General features: G+C 37.9%; 1 protein-coding gene across 1 annotated transcript in view; it reads right to left on the bottom strand.

Moving 5' to 3' along the window:
* The window catches only part of FAT4 (FAT atypical cadherin 4), a 162392-nt gene that overhangs the window by 53666 nt on the left and 84580 nt on the right, over positions 1–24146 (bottom strand). Inside the window, exons 4-8 of the mRNA XM_026081432.1 lie at positions 16899–17030; positions 12486–12747; positions 9977–10327; positions 4547–5469; positions 3643–3817 (exon numbers count right to left, since the gene is read on the bottom strand). Coding sequence (XP_025937217.1) covers positions 3643–3817; positions 4547–5469; positions 9977–10327; positions 12486–12747; positions 16899–17030 — 1843 coding nt within the window. The remainder of the gene's footprint in view (positions 1–3642; positions 3818–4546; positions 5470–9976; positions 10328–12485; positions 12748–16898; positions 17031–24146) is intronic.

The following is a 24146-nucleotide window of genomic DNA, read 5'->3' as shown; positions in this document are numbered from 1 at the left end:
GAAAGATGCTGAATGTCCCTAGTGAGGGACACTTTGGTATCTGCAATAATTCCCTACTGCTTAGAGATGCAAGTAATCTAAGACCCTAAACTATGCAGGAGAAGGCCAGAAGTGCAAAAGCAAAGGAAGAGCAATGATAAAACAGTGCTGAAAATCAAGATCCCAYTTCACTGAAAAAGCATGAAAAAGCCTCTGCGGCCACAAATCGCTGTACCAAGTGCCACCCTGATTGAAGTGCCAGAAGACGCTTTATCAGTCTCTTCCCTCCTCCAGAGCAGATGGGAAACTCTCTGAGATCCCAGATCAAAGCGCTTTCTGAGGCAATGGACTATATGTTGGACTGACATGGCCAGATAAAAATAATGAAAAATGAAAAATATTTCTTTTTCCATCAATTTCCTCATAAACAGGCTAGGAGAAGACTATAAAAAGTGCAGTCGCAAATTGATGAGGTGATAATAAATATGAGAAAAGTAAGACATCCTTGATTATGTATAGGGAGATCAGGAAGATAGCAGAAAACTAGTTGAGAACCCATCAGTTCCTTATGCCTTAAGGTGCTTCTAAGTTTGCATTGTGCCTGCTTCCTTGAAACAAAGGGAAGACTTGGCATAACTTCCTTAGGGGCGGGATATTATCCTTTAATGTTTTAAATTAGTCAGTGTGTAGCCTATAAAAACTGAGATGCAGAGATTCTGAGGAAAATGGGAAAAGGGCTGGACAGCCAGAGTTTTGCCCTTGATATGCTACCCAGACATTTCTAGAGTTAACTGCATCTGGACATCTACCGTGATTTTTATCAGTAACAAAACTAAACAAGGTGCACCATATATGGCAAGACTGGTGCTTGGGCTGCTAAAGGCAATCTGAGAGACTTTTTTTTACAGCTAATAAAAGCCAAAAAAGTGCAAAGGATAATACCTTTCCCTTGATTTATTTTCAGAGATAATAAGGATGAGAATGATTTCAGAAAGTCTGTTTTCTTCAACATTTTGGCAGGCACTGCTTTCCAACAGAGAAGTGTTATCAGGCATGTGTGTGTGTGTGTGTGCGTGCGCACGTGTGTGGCTGAATTATCCCTATGCAAAATCCTTCTTTCTGGAGACAGGCTAAAACCAGAAGAAACAGAGCTACAGCATGCAAAGAACTGGATATACCTGTAAGGATTGTGTTTGTAAATGTTTGTCAGCCGCTCAAAAGCCTAACATTCAAAACTCTCTTTTTACTTATTTCAGCGTAGTGTCACGGCCATCCTGGTGGTATAGCCAGAACTACCTTGTTTCATGAAGCAAATGCCAAACTAGCAAAGGTCAGTATGTTATCCCGGAGTATGTGCCACACACCTGCACTGGTAGCTTTTGTTAGGTTTTTGACTTTTCTAAAGAAAGTAATATATTCTTCTGATAAACTACAACTCTTTTAGAAAGACCTCTTCCCCGTAACATTTTTCTATTCCAGTTGCCTAAAGTCTACATTAGTACATGTGCATTCCACATATGTTAAAGTAATATACAGTAATATAAAATTTGAGATGCAGTTCGACACACATCCCAGAGTCCATAACTTGGTCCCTTGGTTCCACATGACTGTGACAAACATCATTCTTTAACAGGTCTCAAACAAATGATATGCCACAGTCTTCTTTACTACCTAGACTGCTAGCACTCAGTATGACTAATTTAAACAAAACAGGGATCCCCTAGAATTTCTTAAGTATGTAATATATTTAAAGTATTTAAAGGATTTATTATGACTATGGTCCATATCTTGCTTCCACAAAACAAAGAGAAATTTTGGCATTGACAKCTACAGGAGCAGGACATTTTCCTATGACGTTTTAGTTTAGATAAATTATGAATATGCTTCAGCATAGTTTTAAATGTTTCCTTTGATGGTATGAATTTAGAATAAGTCTCTAGTCTAATCAAAAGATATTATCTAATATTATGCATATGGTTGGTTAAAAACTGTACCAAATCACTGTAGATTAGTCAGACTGCAAACTTAAACACAGTACAACAGTTAAATTTAGCTTAAAGTTACTATTAACATCTCTTTCTGAACACTTTTGCAAGTTTCCTTTGTCACTGATAAGAGGGAATAACAACTTGTGAGTTAGCTTTATAAGAACACAGCAAATTTAAAACAGCAGCTTCAAATAATGTTTAATCAGCATAATATTTACATGTTTAAACATAGRCACTAATGAAATGTGCTGCTATTCTTGTCAGACGCTTAAGGCAAAGGCCCCACGCACACTTCATGTATTAGAGTCTCCCATGGACTATTTGAAACTTAGAAGTTTCCCAACACAAATAAATATTTTTATTTGCTATGGCTGGGTAAACCTTCTCCTAGATTTCACATTTCTTAGGAAGCTAAGTTTAGGAAAAGATTGTGCTGTTGTCAAACTTTTGGCTTACACATAATGCTAGTCAAGGAGTAAAACCGACTTCTTGCTCCCCTCCTTTTTCTGGGAAAGACCCTAATTGCTTGCTGCATGACATGTCTCTTATCAGTTCAGACTTAGTGTAATTTGTATGTAAGGCTAAGTTCTGTATATTCCTAACTGATTCCTGCCAACTTGGACATCCAGGGTCTGCTTTCTCTTATGTATCCAGCCTAAGCTTCTGCAAGAACGTTAAAGACATCTGAGTCCAAGCAAGACCAAGTCACAAGTGAGCCCTTTGCAGTTACACAGTAATGGAAAGCCAGTGTAAAAATTACAGCAGGATACAGTATCTCTCACCAAAATGCAAGACAAATGATATGTCAAGTCCTAAAACTGCATTCTGCAACTTCAGCTGTGCTCAGACCGTAAAATGCCTGAGCACTACTACAACAGGAAAATATAAGTCAATACTGGCAATGTATTGTCACTGACATAATATACTGCACACAATATGTCAGAAATCAAAACTGTATCAACTTGTCAACAAGTTGGGTTTGCTTCTATTTTTATTATTAGAAAATAAGACTGAATTCTGCAGTAACATCCCATCAGACTCTGGGGGATTGAAGATCAGTCTGGAATATGATCTGATTTGTCTTCATTACTAGTATTCATACCAAAATCTGCAACCGAAAGCTCACGTTTGGACACCTAAAGTGAAAGCGTAATTAAACTTCCTAACAAGCAGTCACATCTGTGTTTTATACTTACAGAACTTGTAAAATATTTGGGATTCTAGAGCAAACAGATGTAACTGGATGTTGAGCAAAGGTGAAAACTAAAATGTTGCTATTTTAATTGTCATCACATTTCAGAGGTAACATTTCAATGAGATTAACTGAGTAGCCCTCAGCTGTTTTCCAGCCACTGGTTTGACGTGTCTGCACATTACATTGGTTTTGTATTGCCGTTCATAAGGCTCTCACGACCCAGTTAGGACCACTTATTAGTGGGAAAAAAAACAACCTACCTAAATCTTACTAAGGATAAAACCCTGATTTCATGAAACTGAAGATGCCTTCAACTTCAGGTGAGCCTAGCTTTTACCACTGAGATCTAGATGAGAACTTGGGTACCAATCTTTAAGCGCTAAATTTGAAACGATCTAAAAATATTTCTTTTATATTCAGAATGCAATGTTTTCAAGTAAAAACAAAATGTAACTTGAAGAGACAGCACATTTGCTTTACCTGAATCAGCAGCTGTGATCAGTAAAACATACTGCTCCTTTGTCTCTCGGTCCAGACTCTGCACCAAGCGGAGCTCTCCACTGGCTGAGAGAATAAAGGCTCCTTCTTCATTTCCACCCATGAGAACATAAGTAAGCTTGCTGTTCAGGCCTTGATCATCGTCCCTTGCTACAACCTACAAAAGCAATCCAAGCACATGGGAAGAAATATCAATAACCGATGAGTGCAGGGTCTTCATAATTTTACTGGGATAGAGAAAATCCAGGACATTGATCCAAATTAATGGACTGAATTAATCCAAATGCCTTAAAATCCATTATAAATTATCTGTAATTGTAAAACGACTTAACAGAATGGTGATGAACTTAAAAGTGTTGTTTGAAAGTATTAAATAGTTGATTACTTCTTCTTCCCAGGCGTGAATACAGTAAAGACTATGTTGGAGGCTCAGTGAAAAACACAGATGACTTGGTATAGGCTCAGCTCGACATCTAAGTAAGTACGGCATCTCCTGCTTTCTGAATTCATGTAATGATCTTTCGTTATTTGTAATAGACCCTCACATTCTCTAGCCAATGATCACAGATTGAGGAATTTGTTGCACGAAAGTTGAGACCAATCTGAGATAATACAGCAAACTCTTAAAATCCCAGTGTATGCATAAAATGGGAATGTAAAAAGCCTAATGTAAATTTCTGTAAAAAAAAACCCAAAAAACAAAAACAAACAAAAAAGGAAAAGAAACCAAGAAGTACTGCATATGAGATTACAGCCCCCAAAACAACTTTTAAATTGTGTCTTAGACTTTTTTAATTTTGAAGGAAAAATACCGTATATTAATAACATATACTAAGATATACTGATAACTGTAGCAAATACATATTTATTTTCTGAATGTACTGACCTGAAGAATAACTTTTGGAAGTATCTCTAAGTTCTCAGGGACATTCACAGAGTAGGGAGAAAGTTCAAACGTGGGAATATAATCATTAACATCCTTCAGAATAATATTGACTGTAGTGGTATCAGTCCTTGGGCTGCTTCCACGATCAGATGACTGAACAGTTAATGTATAGGAGGGCTTCTTCTCTCTGTCCAAAGGCTTAGCAACCGTTATCACCCCCGTAACAGAATCGATCCGAAACTCATTGCTGGGATCTCCACTGATGATGGCATAGCGGACCTGCCCATTGGTACCCTCATCTCCATCTGCAGCAAACACCTGGATTAAATCCGTCCCTGTTAAAGTATTTTCCCCAACTTCTACTTTATAAAGCTTTTGTGCAAAGAGAGGGTTATTATCATTAATGTCAAGGACTATAACAACTACATCTGTAGATGAAGAAAGGGATGGCTGGCCCTTGTCTGTAGCTACCACAGTCAATGTATAGTTAGACACTACTTCTCTGTCAAGCTCCCCAATAAGTCTTACTTCACCATCAATAGTGCCAATGCTGAATTTGTTTCCCAAAGGCCTAAGCAGACTGTATTCAATGTAGCTGTTTGGGCCACTGTCTGGATCAGTTGCCTGGGCTTTGAATACAATCGTATCTATTGGCGTGTTTTCTGGAATGTAGGTCAGCTTTGGAGAGATGAAGCTAGGAGGGCTGTCGTTCACGTCAAGCAGAATAATTGAAACTTGAGCCGTGCTCGTGTATCGGGATGCTGGGGGAGCAGCCATGTCATGCACTTGAACGACAAGGCTATAGAAAGATTGACTTTCCCGATCCAAAGGCTGTTTGATACTCAGTACTCCGTTCTTGTCAATATTGAACTGTCCCAAGCTGTCCCCGGAGGCGATGCTGAAGGACAGCTGCGAGTTGGAGCCTGGAGGAGGGGGAGAAAAAAGGTAGAGAGACTGTAACTTAATCCCACTGACCTAGATATAAAGGTTTCTAGTCTGATTTCCTACAGAAATGGGGATTACACAATCATGCTGCCTGTTCAGCCTCCTCCTCATAATCTTTGAATCTATTAGCTAATATCATCAGGTTTCATAGTGGAATAAAAATCTTTGAAATAATTATATTCTGACAAGAGTGACAAGAGTAAAGAGAGAGCAAAAGAGCAAGGAAAAAGTGAGCGAGAAAGAAAAAGCAAGAAAGAAAAAGAGAGGGAAAAAGAAGGAGAGAGAGAAAAAAAAGAAAAAGAGAGAGAGATTAATTAGAGCGGCCACTGAGAGAAAAGCAAACAGAGCTCAACTCTGTATTTTGTTCAGCGGGAGCGATTCCTTGAGCACAGGATATTGTTTTTCCTGTAGACAATGGTTAGGGATAAAGGATACAGATCCTTCAGAAACCAACGTTCAGTAGTTCTGCTGCTTATGAAACAGATCTTTTGCTTCTTTCTCCCCATTTCTGGTAAGAAACATTATTGATGTCATGATTTCAAGAATTTTTCCACCCAATTGAAAAAACCCCAAACCAGAAACTCCCAAGCCCAGACTGAGCAGGCCAACAGTGAATACTGTGGAGAGGTATGCTTACCGTATATGGAACAGTATTCAAAAATCTCAGATGAACAGCCTTCATCTTGTGATCAAAATATAACTAGCAATTATGGTCAAGTAAAAGATTTATAATTTTGGTAAGGGAAATGAATTCTGAATCCTGACAAGGCTATGAAATGACCTTAAATATGCCCTATAGCAAACAAATATATGTTGATACTTTAATTCCAGAACTAGTTCTAAACACCTAATTGAAAACTATTTTCTCTCTTATATATATTTCCCTTACTTGCATTTTAAATAATGTTGAAATTTTTGTTTTTTCATGTTGGGTCATAAATACTGTGATTTAGGATAAATGGGTTAACAGACTGTTCCCTACTGCTTTACCCCTCAAACTTACTTTTTTCATGCAAAGTAAACCAAGTTGTCTGCTTAAGTAGCTAATTACTTTGTTTTGCATTTTCCCAATTTCACTTAGATGCTCCCTCTTTTCCCTCTGACTGAATTGCTTTGAAAATAAAATTAGTTCTGTATTCGATTTATTAATCACTACTATTTATTATGCTCAGACTCAGAAACTAGTTCTGCTTGCTTTTCTCCCTCTGGCCACTCTAATTGGAACACTTCCCTCTCTCTTCTCTTGTAGGAACTTAATTATAAAGTAAATAGAATCAAATATGAAAGACAAAATAATTTAATGCAATTAAAGATATTAATATATTTATATGCCATATATTAGTGTTTCTACATTACTTTGATCAAGTGAAATACTGAAAGTGTAATGCTATTCTATTTCTGTTCAGTTGTATTCTAAAATGATTAATTATGCAGACGGAAGTCTTCTGATTTCAGTGAAATACATTTTGCAATTAAAGATTTTGCTGTTTGACTTTGGAAATGAGGAGGAATTAGATTTTACAGAAGAAAATTATTATATTATATTCAAATACTCTTTTTTCCCCACTGTTTTCTGTGGTGTATTTTGCTATTTGTTCTCTCTGCAACTTATTGCTTCTTCTTCTTTGACAAAGGTAGATGGAGGCAAACAACTTCCATGGACCTTTTCATTCCTTGCCATGTATTCTCTTAGGTCTCAATGCTGCTAATGCTTATACAGATTAAATCATGGCTCTGCTGAAGCAGTGTGAGATTTTCCTAAATATCAGTGGAGCTGGGACTTCCATTTAATGAAGACAAGGAATGAATGATAGTTTTTTAAACACAGTATGCCAAGCTGGAGTCGTGCACCTCAGGCATCCCCTCTCCAGACTGGGAGCTGGATTTTTCTTACTGAGAACGGAGGGGCTTCCTCCTCTTGGCTAAGCTTTGGATCTATTTAATCTCAGGGGTTAACCTGGTAAAACTGAGTGAGAGCTCAGAGATGGAGCTACCAATTTTCATGAGGCTCTTTCAAGGGTTTTGTTTCTGTTTTCATTTATTTAATAATGAGTCAAAAAAAGAAAATCCCACATTCTTTCGATTCTGTAAATACCTATAGAGTCCAACTGGGAAATCCCCCAATTTTTTGCCTGAAGAAATATTTTGCTATGCTTATTAACAAACAGACAAGAGCTTGCTTTGCCCTGAGAAGGAAAACGGATTTTTCTATTAATTCTATGTGGAAAAAATAAAAATCTGAACCTTGAAATGAATGTGCAAGTGTTCAAGGAAACCGAATTCTTTATTCTTCCATAAATAATCGAGAGCTGTAGCTGATATTTACTATTCATCTGTACATAACGGTATTCAAGTTGACATAAACAACTATTGTTTCCCTCGGGGTGTGTCAAACAAAAATGACAATGGGAGTTGTTCTGTTATCACAGTGCTTTTTGCTCTTTATCGGTGCTTATCCTAAAACAACAGGTATATCTCATTATAAAACAAYGTCTTTTCAGAGCTCTTACAAGCTATTGGATCATTTAACATAAATCATCAATGACATTACACTCATGTGTATTGAGCCACACACAGAGGACTATGCTACTAGTTATTTCTGTGCTCTAGATAAATATAAGAAAACACACAGATAACAAGTTTTGGGCTTGAAAGAGCACACACATAGATCGTAACGTTTGCTGAAGTTACAGTCTTATTGGGGAACTCAGCCTGGCGTGTTCTTGGAATGAAGTTTCTGCCCCACAAATTTTAAATCTAGCCTGCTAGAAAAGTGTGCCAGAAAACATAAAAGGCAAGATATCTGACTTTTCAATGCATTGCTCCTTGAATATTCATTCACTTTCTTCATAACTGAGTGTAGGATGAATGTAAAGTGATCTATTAATGCTATGAAATAGTTCAGGTCCACTGTACACAGATGGAAATTAATGTATGAAGCACAAGAAAAAAGGAAAATACACCCATAATGGCTAGAGTGAAATTACCTTTAGGACATTTGAAATCAAGCATTATATTCCTAATGTCTTAAAACTTTTTTTTTTTTTGGTTGTTAGGGTTTGGGGKTTTTTTTTCATTCTTTATTTTCTTCCCACTGTCTATCATAACGAAATTAAGAATATTCAGATAGGAAGAGAGGAGAGAGGAGATAGATTAAATACAAACCCATTTATCTACTAGTCTGTAGGAACAATCATGGATATGCAAAATCCAAGCACAACTTCCTTCTCCAATTTATAACAAGTTTATATAACATAAAAGCTTTTAACACAAGTGGTGAAAGAGAGATCCATGCAAGAATAGCCAATACCACTAAGTTATAATTGCTAACTTGTTGGCTTATCTCATGGAGTCCCTTCTCTCTCACTTTCTCAGTCTGACCTCAAAACTAGCTGCACAATTTCTATCCAGCAGTGCTGGAGTGTTCCCACAAAAAATGTTTGAGTTTGGACAACCAGGCTTTCCTGAGGAAAAAACATTTTACTGAACAATCTCGATCAGCTCACTTGTTTTGTGTGTATAACCTGGGATTCTTCAAACCACATAGCTGCTTTGCACTTAAAGCACGTATTTCAAGGTAAGAAATTTCTAAGGACTTTGCTGACCCAACATCAGTCACATTGAGAGGAGGCAAATTTGCTTAACATGTCACAAAAATATCCTTCACCTATAAAGTCAGTATGAGTTTTATGAATTATTTTGTATTAAACCACCCTGACCAATGTCTGTGGACATCTAAGAAAATGTGGTACTGTTCAGAATGATTTTTTTAATGTATTTTATGGCCATATTCTGTAATTACTCTTTTTTGGACATAAACTATATGGCAAACTACTTAAGCTATAAAGATTGTATCTTTTATGCTCCAACACATTAACACCTCCTAAATACTACAAATAATCTGAAGATTAAAGCTTATTTTACAGAGAAATTTTCCCATGATCTATTTTAATCAGTTTTTTAACCTCCATTATCAATATCCTGTCAGACACAATTCTCTTCATGATACAGTAACATGATAAAATTATAGAACATTTAAGGAAATGTGCTGTGATGATTGCAGATGAAGCCTCTTATTTATATTTAAAATATACACTTTAAGAAAAAAGAAATACAGAAGAATACTTAGGTCTAATTTGAATGTGCAACATGAACATGTCTCAAGAATTGTCTCTTGGTGCTTAACTGTTGTAACATGCTCTAGGTATAATATTGCTTTGCAACTCGTTTCCACAACAGCAATATCAAAGAAACACTACTTGATTGTATTTTTAATTTATGACAAATAAAAACATGGAAGAAACCCATCTTCTTAGACCTAACGAGAAATATGAAGCAAATAACCTCTGTCTACAGAGTGACTAAAACAAATGACAGTATCCTAAGGATATCCCTAATTTGCCCTTTGTGCTAGGTCTTCTAATATGTTACTAACGTGAAGTATTTATTTATCATCAGAAATCTAGAATATGAGGAAGCACATACCATCATCTGCATCAGTAACACTGAAGTTGAGAATAGTAGATCCTGGAGCTAGGTTCTCCATCAAAGACGTGCTGTATGAGATCATGCTGAATACTGGTGCATTATCATTTATGTCTAATATATTGAAGTACACTCTGATGGTAGTGAATTGTCCTCCTCCATCTTCTGCACGGACAGTTAGTATGTAATACTGCTGTACTTCGTAGTCCAACACGCGAGTCAGGTTGAAGACTCCAGTAACTGGGTTCAGGAAGAACATACCATCTTCATCATCTTCACTGACAGTGTATGTGATTTCTCCATTTATCCCAGAGTCATCATCAGTAGCTAATATGGCTGCCACTAAAGAACCTACACAGGGAAATAGCAAAATAAGCCATTTCAAAAGGCACAACATTGACATGGTTAGAGAGAACTCATAACCAACCGTTCCTGCAGAACAAAAGGCAGCCTCCTGTAAAAGTTCAAGCCTCGGCATTGTATGCCTAACTACTTTAATCGCACCAGGAATTTCAGTGATTTTCTCTTCATCTAAACAAGGTATCCTTTTCCTGTCTTAATTTTATGATGTCAAAGTTTTTTTCAAAACTGACAGGAACAGTATTCAGTATGTTGCTTATTTTAAAGGACTATTAAAAAATAGGAAATGGACAAGCATATTTATTTTATCTTCAAATGTGAACATGTTGAGATTAGATATAAACCCTCTTCCCACTACTACATATTTTCTTTCTACTGCTCAAAGGACTCTTTTCTCCCCCAAAACAAATACAAGTACCTAAACCTTCTATATATTCCTTCTTAAATGCAGACACTGAAACATCAGTGCATACTAAGTATCCCAGCTCCACTTTTAAAAAACTGCCTTAGCAGGGCAACTACGGTTAGAAAACAAAACAAAACAAAACAAACTTATAGGCATCCATTCTCCAATGTTTTCTGAAATTCAGCGCCCTGTGAACTTGCACCATTAGTTTCATTCTGCATAGCTGCCTCACTTCAAGTGCAGAATCAGCCTGTTTCTTCCCTCTGCATCCATCACCGCTGAGCCAGGGATAAGGCACAAATCTATAGGTATGCGGCCAAGGGCAAACTGACCTTGATTTGGGTCTAAACCCAGAGTTCTCAAACATTTGTGATCTTACATTTATAAGTGATTGGAGAGAGGAACCTCATCCCAGCAGGGAGGGACTCACGCTCACCAGTTACAGAGCTATTCCTGCTACAACTGACAGAGCCTCCGGACACTGACGGACATGGGAGAAGAGCGTAGCTAGGGATTGGTAACAAAAACACCAAACTGCCCCTTGCTACACAGACATCTCGGTGGCTTCCGGATCAAATTCCTGAAGCACAGCAGACGGCAGTATAATATTTTAATGCAAGACTTCCTTGTCTTTGTCTCTGCAGCTAGGGTGGGACAGACAACAGAAGGTGGAGGCATGGGGGCACTTTGGCTCTCCTGAGCTCTCCCCCCCACCCATGGTTATCAGTCAATGCTCTAATAAAAGCTTGAAAGCTATTACCATGCCGTTTAGACCTCTGTTGTTTATTCATGTTTTAGAACAAGCGTTTAAGATACTTCAGTTACTACTACTGGCAGATCCTGCCTCTTTACTATGACTCTGTATAAAATACTGAAAAATTTTTACTTAGAGAAATATTCATTTCTCATCTAGAGACACATAACAGCACAGTTTTTGAAAAAAAAAAATTCTAAGTAGTTTCTAGCTTAAGGGCTGAACTTTTAAATACCAAAATACTCTTGTATATGAAACAAACTTCTAAAAAGAGGAAAACAGCAACTCAAGAGGTCTGTGACTGGGTTTGAGAAGCAGAATTAATTATCTAGAGATTAAATGTTATGCAAAAACCTTGTAAAATAACAACAGAGACAGGAGTGAAAGATAAATCAAGGAAATACAATTTTAGGGTTAGTATTTGAGCGTGCGTAGGAAATACTATTAAGGAATCAATGTATAGGTTATTGGCTGCTCAGTTGTCACTAATTTTATGACCTCACCCTCAATGAATTAAGTATAATAACTCATATTTATTGAAGACTGTTCTCTAAATCAATAAAAGCATAACCGTGGCACCTTCTTCATGATAGGGTATATTGTTTCTATTGTGCAAGTTGTTCCTCCTGCTACTTTTCTGCTTACTATTTTTTTCAAGTATCAACACTGAGAGTCTTCCGTCAGGATGCAGGCATAATCCCTGTTCCCCATCTAGGAGTTATGATTTTTTTTTTTTGAGTGGCAACCATTTCTCTCTTTCCAAATTTAAGAGAAATTTCACCCCGCTAGCACGACTGATACAGATGTCCTAGCAAGCAAACTTCCATCACGATGTGATGCCCTCTGTCCCTCCGGATGGTCTGACAATTACCTTTGACAGCTGCTGTCTAGTGCACAAGTCAGATAGGATTGCTACCCCCTCCCTCTTGAGCTCCTGTTGATTAACAAGAAGAAAATTGCAATCAATTTTAGGACCATTTCTTATTTACCTGGCGTGGCATCTTCAGGAATGTCAAAGGAATACACTGGTTTGGAGAATTTGGGTATATGGTCATTAACATCACTAACAGTGATGTTTATTCGCATGTCGGAGGACTGCAGGCCATCATCAGCACGAACCAATAAGGAGTATTTGGAACGGCGCTCTCGGTCCAAACGCTTGGTGGCTATCAGGTCTCCTGACTCAGGGTCAATGTGGAAGCTATCATCTGCACCACTGATAATAGTATACGTGACAAGGGCATTGGCTCCCTAAGCAAAAACAAAAGAGGTCAAATCAAGTTATTTGCCAGACAAACCACATCAAAATTTCCAGTAAGACAAAAATCGTTCCAGTAAAGGTGCTTGGTGAATAATTTTCAGAATGGTTTCCTTTAATATCAGCCTTCTTGCCTTCCAGTCTCTGCTTCAGTCCCCCAACAAAGATGTATTCACACACAGATCTTTCATTTATGACATGAAATGACAAGATTATTCGAATATTTTTTGCTAGAGCATTCATAAAAAGATCACATCCAGTCAATAAAACAAAGCTCTGATACCTGTTTAAATTTCAAGCGTGCTTCACTGAGCAACCTGTTCGCTGTAACATCTTCCCTCTTAACAGGGATTAGTGATTATTCTTGGTTTACATTTGAAGGTTAAATTAAACGAGCATCCTAGCACCAGGCATAGCTCTGCCCTTTCCGCTCACTGCCTTTGGAGATAGGGAAGGTGATGCAGAATGGGGAGAAGAGGGAGGGAAGGAAGGAGAAAGACCTGCCGCCAGACAGCAACACCATCAGCCATCGCAAGCGGCGAGACCTGCGGTGCGCAGCTCAGGAGAAACTCGCGGGGTTGCGCTTAGATGCGCGCCTTGCAGCAGCCCCCAAAAAGACCATTTATGCATAGGATGCATTTACCCATAGGAATAAACAGCCTCGAAGTGACAAATCATGTGTTACTAAAATGACAATTCTGACCTCTTAGGCTATGCTGGCAGCCCCTGCAAGTTGAAAACATTTGCTACTGGGGTCACACAAAATATTCCATTCCATCTTGGAAAAAAAAAAAAAGGTTTCATTTGGATTTTAAGCATTTTGGTGGAAAAGAAAATGAAAGAAAAGTAATTGCTCAGTCAGCAACTCTTCTCCCCCCGCCTTTAAAGTTTAAAACAAACATTTAAAGGAAGAAAGGAAACTTTCAGTTAAAAAATATTGACACAACACATTTTGTCTCAGCCCTGTCCTATCACAAATGCTAAGAAAACTCACCTGCTGCAGTTTGTATCATCAATTAGTAGTAAGAAAATCACTCAGCCTTCAGGATGTTAGCTCTGCTGAGTACTGATTCTTCCCAAAAAAAGGGCAGCTACCAGAACTCTGTTTTCAGGCAGCTCCTGAGGATGGTTTGGCTAGTGTGAAAATGGAGTCAGGAGTGTGATTCAAGGGGAAGTGACCAGCTGGCTACAGTGCCCARCCCAGGCTTGGGTGACATTTCCCCAGAAAGGCAGCTATAAATTTTGCATCTTAGTAGATGGACATTGGTCTTTAAGGGAAAGGAAGAACAGACCCAAGATTCTGGGCTCACCTCCCTCTTTTCCCAACACACCCTTAAGTGAAACGAAAGTTTGGCATCTTCTGACATTGGATACATGTAGGTGTACTCTGCATGCTTGACTATGCCCGGCTATATATTTTGTTGACCAAGTAATGGCTTGCTATTTCCCCCCACCTTCTCTACTGGTGCCGTTCCTGCACCTGGTGCCAGACCAAAACTCAGATTTCACGGCTGAAACCTACTGCTAGCACATGAGTGGCACTTCTGCAGAAGACAACAGATCAAAGAAAACAGAGAGAAACTATAGCTACTTGAAACACTCGGGCCTAAAAAAGCAAATTAACTGAGATAAACGCCAACTCATGTTYGGTGAGATGAGAGAAAAACATTAGTTACCTGACCTTATGATAGTGCCTTGTGCCAAACCTTTTCTCTGGAGTGTTGGTTCAAAGAGTAGGAATCAGCTAACTGATAAAATAAAATTTAAAAAGAAAACAACTTTCTACAGGTGCCCAGCCTTGACCGGCTGCATGCAGTGCTCAGTGTACATAGAATCTGTATGTTCAGGTGTACCTGGTGTGTGTAACACGTTTTCCTGTAATTGTGTGGCTTAACAAAAACATTTGATGAGAATTTAAGATTTCAGAAGTGACCACATTCTTTATAGTTTGTTTGACTAGCCAGCTTTCTCATAATAGAGCACAGCTAAAACAGCAACTACACTTGATACTGGTCTAATTGAGTTAGTATCTTTACATGAATTAGCTGAGAAGCAAAGAGAAATATAGATATGTAAAACCTAATAAAAAAGCTGTGCAACAGATAGAAATTTCCCATCTACCGTTGACTAAAAAAAAATCTCAAAGTGCTAGAACTTTTCATAATTCTTAAACCTTTGGTACCACTTTACACCTAGAGAATGTCTTTACATCTTTTCTCAGATCTCTATGAAGTTCTTATTTTAACAGAAAAGTGTTTGAAAACTGCTGCCTAAACACTATCATTTATTAATATTTGTAAGAGGGACTCCTGCACACAGTTCAACTGTGACGTTTAAGGGTTCTGTCACTCACCCTTGTCTTGAAGCTACAACTTTGATTCTGAAAGCAACTAGGGGTGTAGAAAGGTGAGCATGTTTAGACACCCACAGCTTACTGAGCTGCATATATGGGTTGCACGTGCAAAGAAATAAGCCAGAAAAGCATAACACAGCAGGAATATTATGTGTGTGTGTGTGTGGGGGGAAGCATACACTATATCCTAAGCTTCAAAGAGGGAGGAAAAAAAAAGGCAGCTAAACTGCTTCTCAACTGCAGGTTGCTAAAAATCTTGGGGTCTTCATAAAGGGTTTGAGTTACAAATGTTCTGGTACCCAAATTGAAATGTAATCTTTTCACAAAAAGATTGACAGATACATTAACAAATTAATTCTCATTGAAATGAGGGCTTTAGAATGGGTAACGTATTAATTGCGTATTAGGCATAGTCAAAAAGAGGCTGGAGCCTAATGCACTGCTAAAATCTTAGATTTCTGATCACCATATCACAGCAGAGAGCTTTAGTTTAACATTTACTTCTTCCTAATCTGAAGACAAGCATTTTAAGATACACAGCTACAATTTTTCTTATTGATAGACACCTTTCCAAAGTCCTTCTTTTTGTCCCTATGACAGACTGCTACCAGAAAGTAAAGGAAAGAACAAGAACATATTCTTGTCACTACTGGGAGCATTTCAATAGTTCCCTGTGTAGTAGCAAGATCAATTAACAATCACAGGAGGAATAACTAAGCTAACATGAAAAAGACCAGAAATAAAATTCTCCTAATGGGATTGAATTACCTTGTGATTTGAATGCAGGATTGCTTGTTGTTTTTAAAYGTAATCCTATATTTTAATGACAACATACATTTCTTAGCACAATCATACTGACTTTTTAGGCTTTGACAGAAAATCAGTTCAAGTGAATGAAACAATGAAAGTAGTATTTTAGTAACTTACATTCCAAAAGAAACAAATAAATCAAATTATATTCAGATATGTTTGCTTGACACACATCCAACAAGACTGCAAGACTACAAAGTGGCCAACTGTTTAACATCAGTTGCTCAGAAGGCTTTTGCTAGATTCTCCACAGCTCTTTGGTTGCAAGGTCCTCACAGTACTGAATCTATGCTGGTAAAAATATTCTCTGGACAGGTTCATGTACAGAGCATATATTTTAGCATTATTTTCTTTCCCCTCTCTTTTGGTGAAATAAAACTTTCTTTCAAGAGAGGATAATAGCAGCATTAAGTAGTTCTAGTGAAAGGGTAAGCAGGCATTATCAAAATTTTTTTTGTTCTCTAAGGCTTGTCTCACATGAATTTTATTGCAAACCTTGAATTGGGCTTGAGTATAACATCTCCATGCTTCAAAGCTGGTTAGATTTAAAGCTGTGGTTTTAAACAGAATGAGTTAATAAATCTTTATTGCAAGCTGGCCAGCCTAGGACCTTTGCCAAGTCAGTGGGTATGGTATACGATGAGACTGATAAAAATAATACCATCTAGAACCAAAACATGGGGGCATTTTTTTGTCATTAGTGGAAATGCTCATTAAGTGATGTTATGAAAACATTAACTCATTATATACAAGCCAGAGAGCAGCCTTCGGTTGATAAGGCCTTTGTCTCATTTGTGTGCAACTCTATGATACTTGCTAAATATAGTTTTGCGAATGGGCCAAATGAATATAAAGAACTGGATCCTACAACGACTCCCAAGTCCAAGTTCTTACTAAAGAAATAAAATAACAGGTAAAAAATATATGTTTCCAGATTAGCATTTTAAGTACAGTCATTCAAATATTAAGCCATTCTCCTACCTCATCAGCATCCATGGCTGTCAGCTGCATTATTTTAGATCCATCTCCTATATTCTCTTCTACAGTCAGATCAAGCATATCTGTGGGGAATACTGGTGGGTTGTCATTGATATCCTGAAGCATTATTTCCACCTATGTAGAGCAAGAAGCAAAAACAGTGGTATGAGCACTCTGAGTTAGACATTGATTAGTCCTGAATGCTACAAATCACATAATTTTGAAAGAAATAAGGTAAATTATGTTTAATCACATGAATTAGAACATTCCCAAATAACACCAACAGGAAAAGCCCCTCCGGATAATAAAATTCCACATTGTTATAAAATACTCATAGGAAAGCCTCTAACATAAATAAAGTTAATTTGACTTGTTGATAGCAACTGATTTTAAGTGGACCTAGTCTAGTTTACATTGGAAAAGATCCACTGATCGACTGTCATTGTAATCCCCAAAGTTGGCCCCCGGAGGATAGCTGCCAAGACCCAGGGCAGGAGATCATTCAACCATTAAATGCTGCTTGACATAAAGATGAGGTGGTGTAAAATTCTCTTTGAAATGTTTATATATTGGCAACTCTCAGTTCTGAGGGAGGAAAAAACACCCCTGCATTTTATATTTAAAAACATTCTGGTTTTCCCTCTCTCAAACCTCTCTTCTAATTGCAAACACAAATGTTACTTTAGGTGCACCCACTAGCATCTGCTCTCCTTGCCTACACACATTTAAGCATTCTTTTCGTGTGCCATATCTATATGCTTTTCCAAGTAGTAATGATAGTGTCAGAAAGATGAGTTTTTTATTCATAGTTCCCCATAAACAAGATTGTTTGGTTCTCACAGCCCTGCTGATGCCAATTCAAAAAGCTGTAGAGCTTGATTTTCCCTGGTTGCTGAGTATGACACGTAATACTCCAATAAAGAAAGAATGAAAGAGAGGACACAGCTGTTTTTTATCTATCATGAAAAAAAAAAAAAGACTTGTTTTAGGACTCGGAATATTAAACGGCCACCAAAACCTGAAGACTCACTAAAGAGAAAACTGAGTAGCTGAAGTCTATCTTTATTGCCCTACAAGAAACAGAAGAGGGTAGATGGAGTGGATAAGAAGAGGTGCAAAGAGATAGACCACTTAGTAGGTATCTAGGTCAACAGACAAAATAATAATTATACTGCAGTACCTCCCACCCCATTGTYTACAAAGGATTTCCCTGTACTTAGTTGAAAACGTATGGGTTAGCCTGCTCTGGGTTTAATCAATGCAGGCATCTCTGGTGATTTGAAGGCTATGATTTCTACTATTTCTAGTCACCTGCCACAAGTTTTTCCTACATTCTGTTTTCACACAGGCCACCAATTGACAAACCATTTGTATTTGATCAGGGATCTGGAAGATAAATGTTTTAGTGACAAAGGCCTAGTTTTCTGCAGAATAACCRAGTCACCTGGGCTTGCTTGCTGTGCGTTTCCCTTCATGCTACCAGAACCTGGAATGGTATTGCAGCTGATCCCAGATACTAYGCTTTCCTCTTCACTCAAATCTGTGTGCGACAGGGTGAGCACAGTGTGGCTGTGCCTGAGAGCCAACAATCCTCTGTGGACTTCCTAAGCCAAGGCCACCTGCCATCTCTGATGTAGTTTCTAAAGAAGGTTCAAATAGATAGGAGATGTATATTTAAGGATGTCCCCCACCTTTCCTTCCTTCTGAAGGCAACTATTTCACAAAATCCAGCATTTCCACCAGTGCTAGACTTTGCAATGGGAACAGATTTGTTGTGTGGAGTTACTGGTTTTTCATCTAAGACTCTGAAAATATAAATTGCTATAGACTTGTAAATACCCTAAGGGTATACCTCTCTAGGCCTCTTTTGGTCCTAATTCACCCTTCTTTTCTGCCTGAGAACCTAGTCTAGTGCTACATGGGGAGGCCAGCCCTCTTCCCTGGGCACCTAGCATTTCCACAGACCAGAGCAGTCTCCTCTGTAAAAAACAAGAACTTGTCCAGCTTTGTGTAACTTAAAATCTTTAAGGATAAGCATTTTTCCTTCAACAGGATTTCTTCTCAGAGAGCGGAGCTATATTGGTCTCTGATCAATAAGTATTCCACACAGTTAAACACCTTCCATCAGGGGATCTCAGCTACCCTCAGTCGCCTTGAATAAATGAGTTTTTGAGTTCCCCAAGTCAGATAAAGAAACTGAAGTGAGGTTGCGCAGTACTCTAGCCTTTGGGATAGTGTATTGAAGGGCAAGACCGTTATGTCTGTGTGCTACTGGGAAGTGCCTGATCTGTTAGGTGCATTCAGCGTGCACCTACTAGTTCACCTTCCTTAGGAGGCTGGACACAGAGCTCACTGATGAAGAGCTCAGGCGATGTGCTGCTCAGCTGTGTCTTGATTTCAACTTTAGTTTGTGTTCTGTATTTATGCCCACAGAAGGTTATATTATTACTGTCAGCCTGCCAGAACTTTTTTGCAGCATTAAAGAGAACTGAAGCATCTTTAATAACAGAGGAAGTATTATATTAATATTATAGAGATAACTGTTCAAGTACAGACCAAATACGGGGCCTGAAAGACTTATATGGCCTTCTATAGAAGGCAATAATTAATTTGATTTAATTCCTTTGATCATTCACAAATGGTATATAAAACACTTCATGGCATGAGAGAGATTAACCCAGAAGGTTTTATGGTCCAATTTACATCTCTGACAACAGCAGTACAGGAAGTGTTGACTCAACACTAACTATGCTATCACAAACTGTAATTCAACAATTGAATAACCAGGCATGAATTTTCAAAGAATAAAACAGCCTGAGAGGTTGGTTTTCATGGTGACTACTGTACCAGGGTGACAATTAATCACAGAAATGGGAGAGATGCAATAGAAATGACAGATGAAGGGATTCTGTTATAGCTTGTACTTGCCAAGCAGGTCGCACCCTTTGAACTGGCACGGAAAGCATGCTGTTCTTCCATTGAAAGTATTACATTTCACCAGATACTGTTTCAAGGTACAGCAGCTGTGCAGCTCTGCAACTTATTTCTTAATACTATATATGCCATGCACAGCTAATGTTTCAGCTGCAGGTGACATTCACCACCAGAACCCATTTTCATGATGAGAGATTACCCTTTGTAAAAATCATATGAAAAATATATGATAGCTTCTGGGTTTGGGGGCTAGGAGCTTTGCATTGCCTAAAGCTTGCATAATGTAATATGTAGGAATCCAGGAATACAGATGGCGAAGGGTTGTGAGATAAATTAATTATAAAGCTAGATTCTGAATGACTGGAAAAAGAGAAGGAAGAATAATAGATGATGTAATTTTATCCTGAAAAATCCACTCATTAAATAAACAAACACACTGTATTTTATACCAAAGACCCACTTAAAAAGCTGGAAAAATAACAAATTCACAAACAGGGGAGATAAATTTTTAGAAAGAGACCACAGTATTTTTAAAAAGCATTTATAACACGATTTACTATTTAACCACAGGGCTGAGACAATGTATATAGCTTTACAATCAACTTTTGGCTACATCTAATTAGCAGCCCTCTGTAAAGCCATAGCAGAAGTAAACAGACAGCTTATTAATTCAGCTCACTCACAGTACTGCAAATATAAAAAATAAGACCCTGGGATGGGTCCATTTAAAGTAATTTCACTTAAATAATACATTCCTCAGAAAGACTTGAGAGAAATCCTCACAAATTTTTCCCCAAAGAAGTTAGTTGCTAGATTTTATGCTAAAGGCCTAATTTAATAACATATATATACAATGAATGAGTCAGGACCTGAGATTAATGTGCAGTTTTCTATTTAGGATTTAAGAAATTAAGTTCGCTGTTGAAATTATTTCACAAGTTCAGACCCCAGGTAGAAGCTCATAGGGTAACTATGATGACGAACAACACATCATGTCTGTATTAGAGAGGAAAAAAAAAAAAAAATAAAAGCTTGAATTGAATATCTAAGCCAAATCTTTTCTGAGCCAAGTGCCTTTTTCTAACCCCACCTTACATTTGCATAAAGATGTCAATGTGCGTCACACAAGATTCCTGAAATATATGATTTTAAATTTGATGTCCCGCCACTATTACAGATGGTCGACCTGTCCTGTTCTGTATCAATTTGATCCTTATAGTCTGCTAAGTCATTTTCAGAGCAGAGAAAGTATTAATTACCTGGATCCAGTTAGGATTCTTACTTGCTGCTCAAATTAGTCCCTTGTGTTTTCCCTCCACAAACAAATTCAGAGCAAATTATACCTTGTGGGAGCTCACAACATTAAGTTTGCTAATATGAGCCAAGGCATTATTCATCTCAAATAGATTCTACTTGATTTATTTCTTCAAATGTATATATAAGAATAATATGAGAGTTCTTTTATCCATTCAAACAAACCTCAAATCTTAATGGATGTAAATAATCATACTAGGAGCCCACTTCACACAGCAATCAGATGGTATTTATTTAAGTGTTCAGGGCATGAACCTGAACACAATACAGTCAGTGAGACACTCTCACCAAGTCTGGTGTTTCAAAATGTGGTCTTTACTTAGAACAAAGTAAAAAATACACTCTGAATTAACTGATGGCATTTATGAAGAGTATATGTGGAAATGACTCTTTACAAAGAGTGACACTGCAGTGCGAGGTCTTCAATAGCTTCATACTTTGTGCACAACTTTAGAAACAACATATTATGAGGGCAAGGAAAAAGTAAGATATGGTAGAAAACAACACGGAGAAATTTCATTAACTGAAATGAGTATGAGTATCTGGGGGCTATTAGATAGAGTTTGCACTTGAATAATCTAAGCTTATACTTGTTTAAAATAATTTGCTGAATTAAGAAATAACTGCTAAAAGGCTAAGTTTCACTTTTTAGAGCAAAAGAACCAATCCACGTCAAAAACATGAGTACCCCAGACAATTATTACTGAACAGGCTAGAAAAATTCCATGCTCAACATAAAAAGACTTAATACGAGATAGTTTCATTCTGGAACACAAAATCATTTTAGTGACCAGACGTGCTGGGTTTACGAGCTACAAAGGTATGTACAATAAAACATTGCATTGGAAGGCAACGTGCCAAATTCTATCCAATCGTAACACCATCTATAAACCTATAGACTCATTTGGCCAGAATCTAGCCCTGTGCTTTATTACACTTATTAACATTTATTTTTATTTTATTTCAAGGTGAGGAGTGAATTCCTTTCTCTCTTCTAAAATTCTTCYCTCTAGCCAATGAAAATGAGGGGAAAAAAAGATGCCACAGAAAACCTGAATTAACTCATACAGCTACAGCAAGTTTCATTGGGACTCCACGAACATGTGCAGTAATTCTTGCTCCCAGCCACCCTATCCATGTTACATGCTTGATCAGAGATCTATAGATAGAATATGATCTAAGAAGAAAGGAACTCCCAGATGTCTCTCATGCATTCAACATTTCTTCAAACACTACAGCTATTTGATTAAAGATCAGAGTGGAAAGGCAACAGATTCTCTTTTAATGTATGTATTTTGAGTCATTCTTTTTTTCTTTGCTTGTTGCAGTGGTATTCTCTGGATGTCTCAAGAGATACCATCTAATCTAAAGATAGTATTATCACACATTGCTGTAGTTGCTAACAGAAGACTTTTGTTTATGCTTAAGCCTTTATATGATCCTTATTATATTGGAAAAACTTAAGGAGCTTATTCTCTGTAGGAGACAGTGGCAGCACACCATCAGAATGAATTTTGCCAGAATAAAAGTGAAAATATACTATTCCTCAACTCTGAATAACTATTCTAAGTATTAATATTATTCTAAATAACAATTTAAAAATTTCAATTTTTGATTTATCACATGACTGTGACTAACACACGAATCTGGCCTCCTCTAGTAATTTTTCTCCTGTCTCCATCACTTTGGCTTTATTGCTCATATAGTAGTCAACTGCTCAGCTCATCCTGAAAAACACAAATACGCATAGAGTTTCTTTTATCGATGTGAGTAATCCTACTGGCTACTCACATCAGTCAAGTGTTTTGCAGGACCAGCGCTTGTGTGCTTCCTCTGAACTGTGAAGGCAAAAGAACAGAAAGATTAACTATTAGGATACTAGCAAGCAAAATAGGAAAGAAGGAAAATCTTCCCTAATAAATATTTCTAATCACGCTAAAAACCTCGTTATCTAAACTGAACCAGTTTTCCAACTTGTTCTAACTAAATGTGATTACAGATGAGTGGAGCTCTCCAGGTCTTGCTGATGCAGAATGGCAGGTGTACCTTATGAAATACAGCTAGGAAGGACAAAAGGTTTGCACATAACTCACTTCTGTGGACAGTCTGGATAGAGGGAAAGTATTGGGAAACAGTAAGTCCGATGCAGAAAAACAACGATTTGTGTTTTCAAATTACTTAAATAAGTAACAATACCAACATTCAGGAAGGTGGAAAACAAACTACAGACTGCGCATATTTACAATTTCCACAACAGGACAGAAAGCCCACTTATAAAGCAAACATCTTGGGATGAGGCAACAGTTTTTGCTTAGATAGAGGATGAATGAGGTATCTGAATATTCCATTTTTCAGAAGGCACACAATCCAAATGCAGGGTAGCACAGTAAAAATCACATTAGGTTACTGTGCTGCAGACCAGCAAACCTGTTAAATATGAATACAAAGCTGTTAAGAATCTCACTATCAATGGTGGGAATATTGAGGCTGTAGAGAAAACATGAAAAAGTTCTAAAATGGCACTGCTGGAAAAAGACAAATCTGAATGCCCAGGGCCAGTGGCAGTCACTTGATCTCTGAGTTTTGAGACTTGGGGTAACATCTTCAGAAAAAAAGCAGTGAAGTGACCATAACACAAACTCCTGCGAGTAAACTTCAGGGAAGTCCCTAATTTTAGGTGATGGTCACAGGCGCTTAGGCAATGAACGGATGTGTCAGGCGATGCATCCCACTTCAGATCTCTCCACAGGAGGCGGCCAGGGGCACAAGGCTTCAATTTAGGTGTCTGGGTTTAAGAGCCTATTTTCAGAGGGTACCTCGATGAAACAGGGGGCCTGAAAGCCAGCCCGGGCTACTTGGCAGTCCACTCCAATCACCCCGACGCAGACCATGGAAACATCACACCCATTGCACTAGTGCAAACAGCAGCCAAGGGAAAGAGAACATTTTGAGCCCATCTACAGTACAGATTACGACGATGTCACTTGCACCCACAAAAACCAT

Source organism: Apteryx rowi, unplaced genomic scaffold (genome assembly GCF_003343035.1).
Source record: "Apteryx rowi isolate R43461 unplaced genomic scaffold, aptRow1 scaffold_55, whole genome shotgun sequence".
In the NCBI taxonomy this organism is placed as follows: Eukaryota; Metazoa; Chordata; class Aves; order Apterygiformes; family Apterygidae; genus Apteryx; species Apteryx rowi.
Note: the sequence above shows the minus strand (reverse complement) of the source record. Positions and strands in the feature narration are given on the sequence as shown.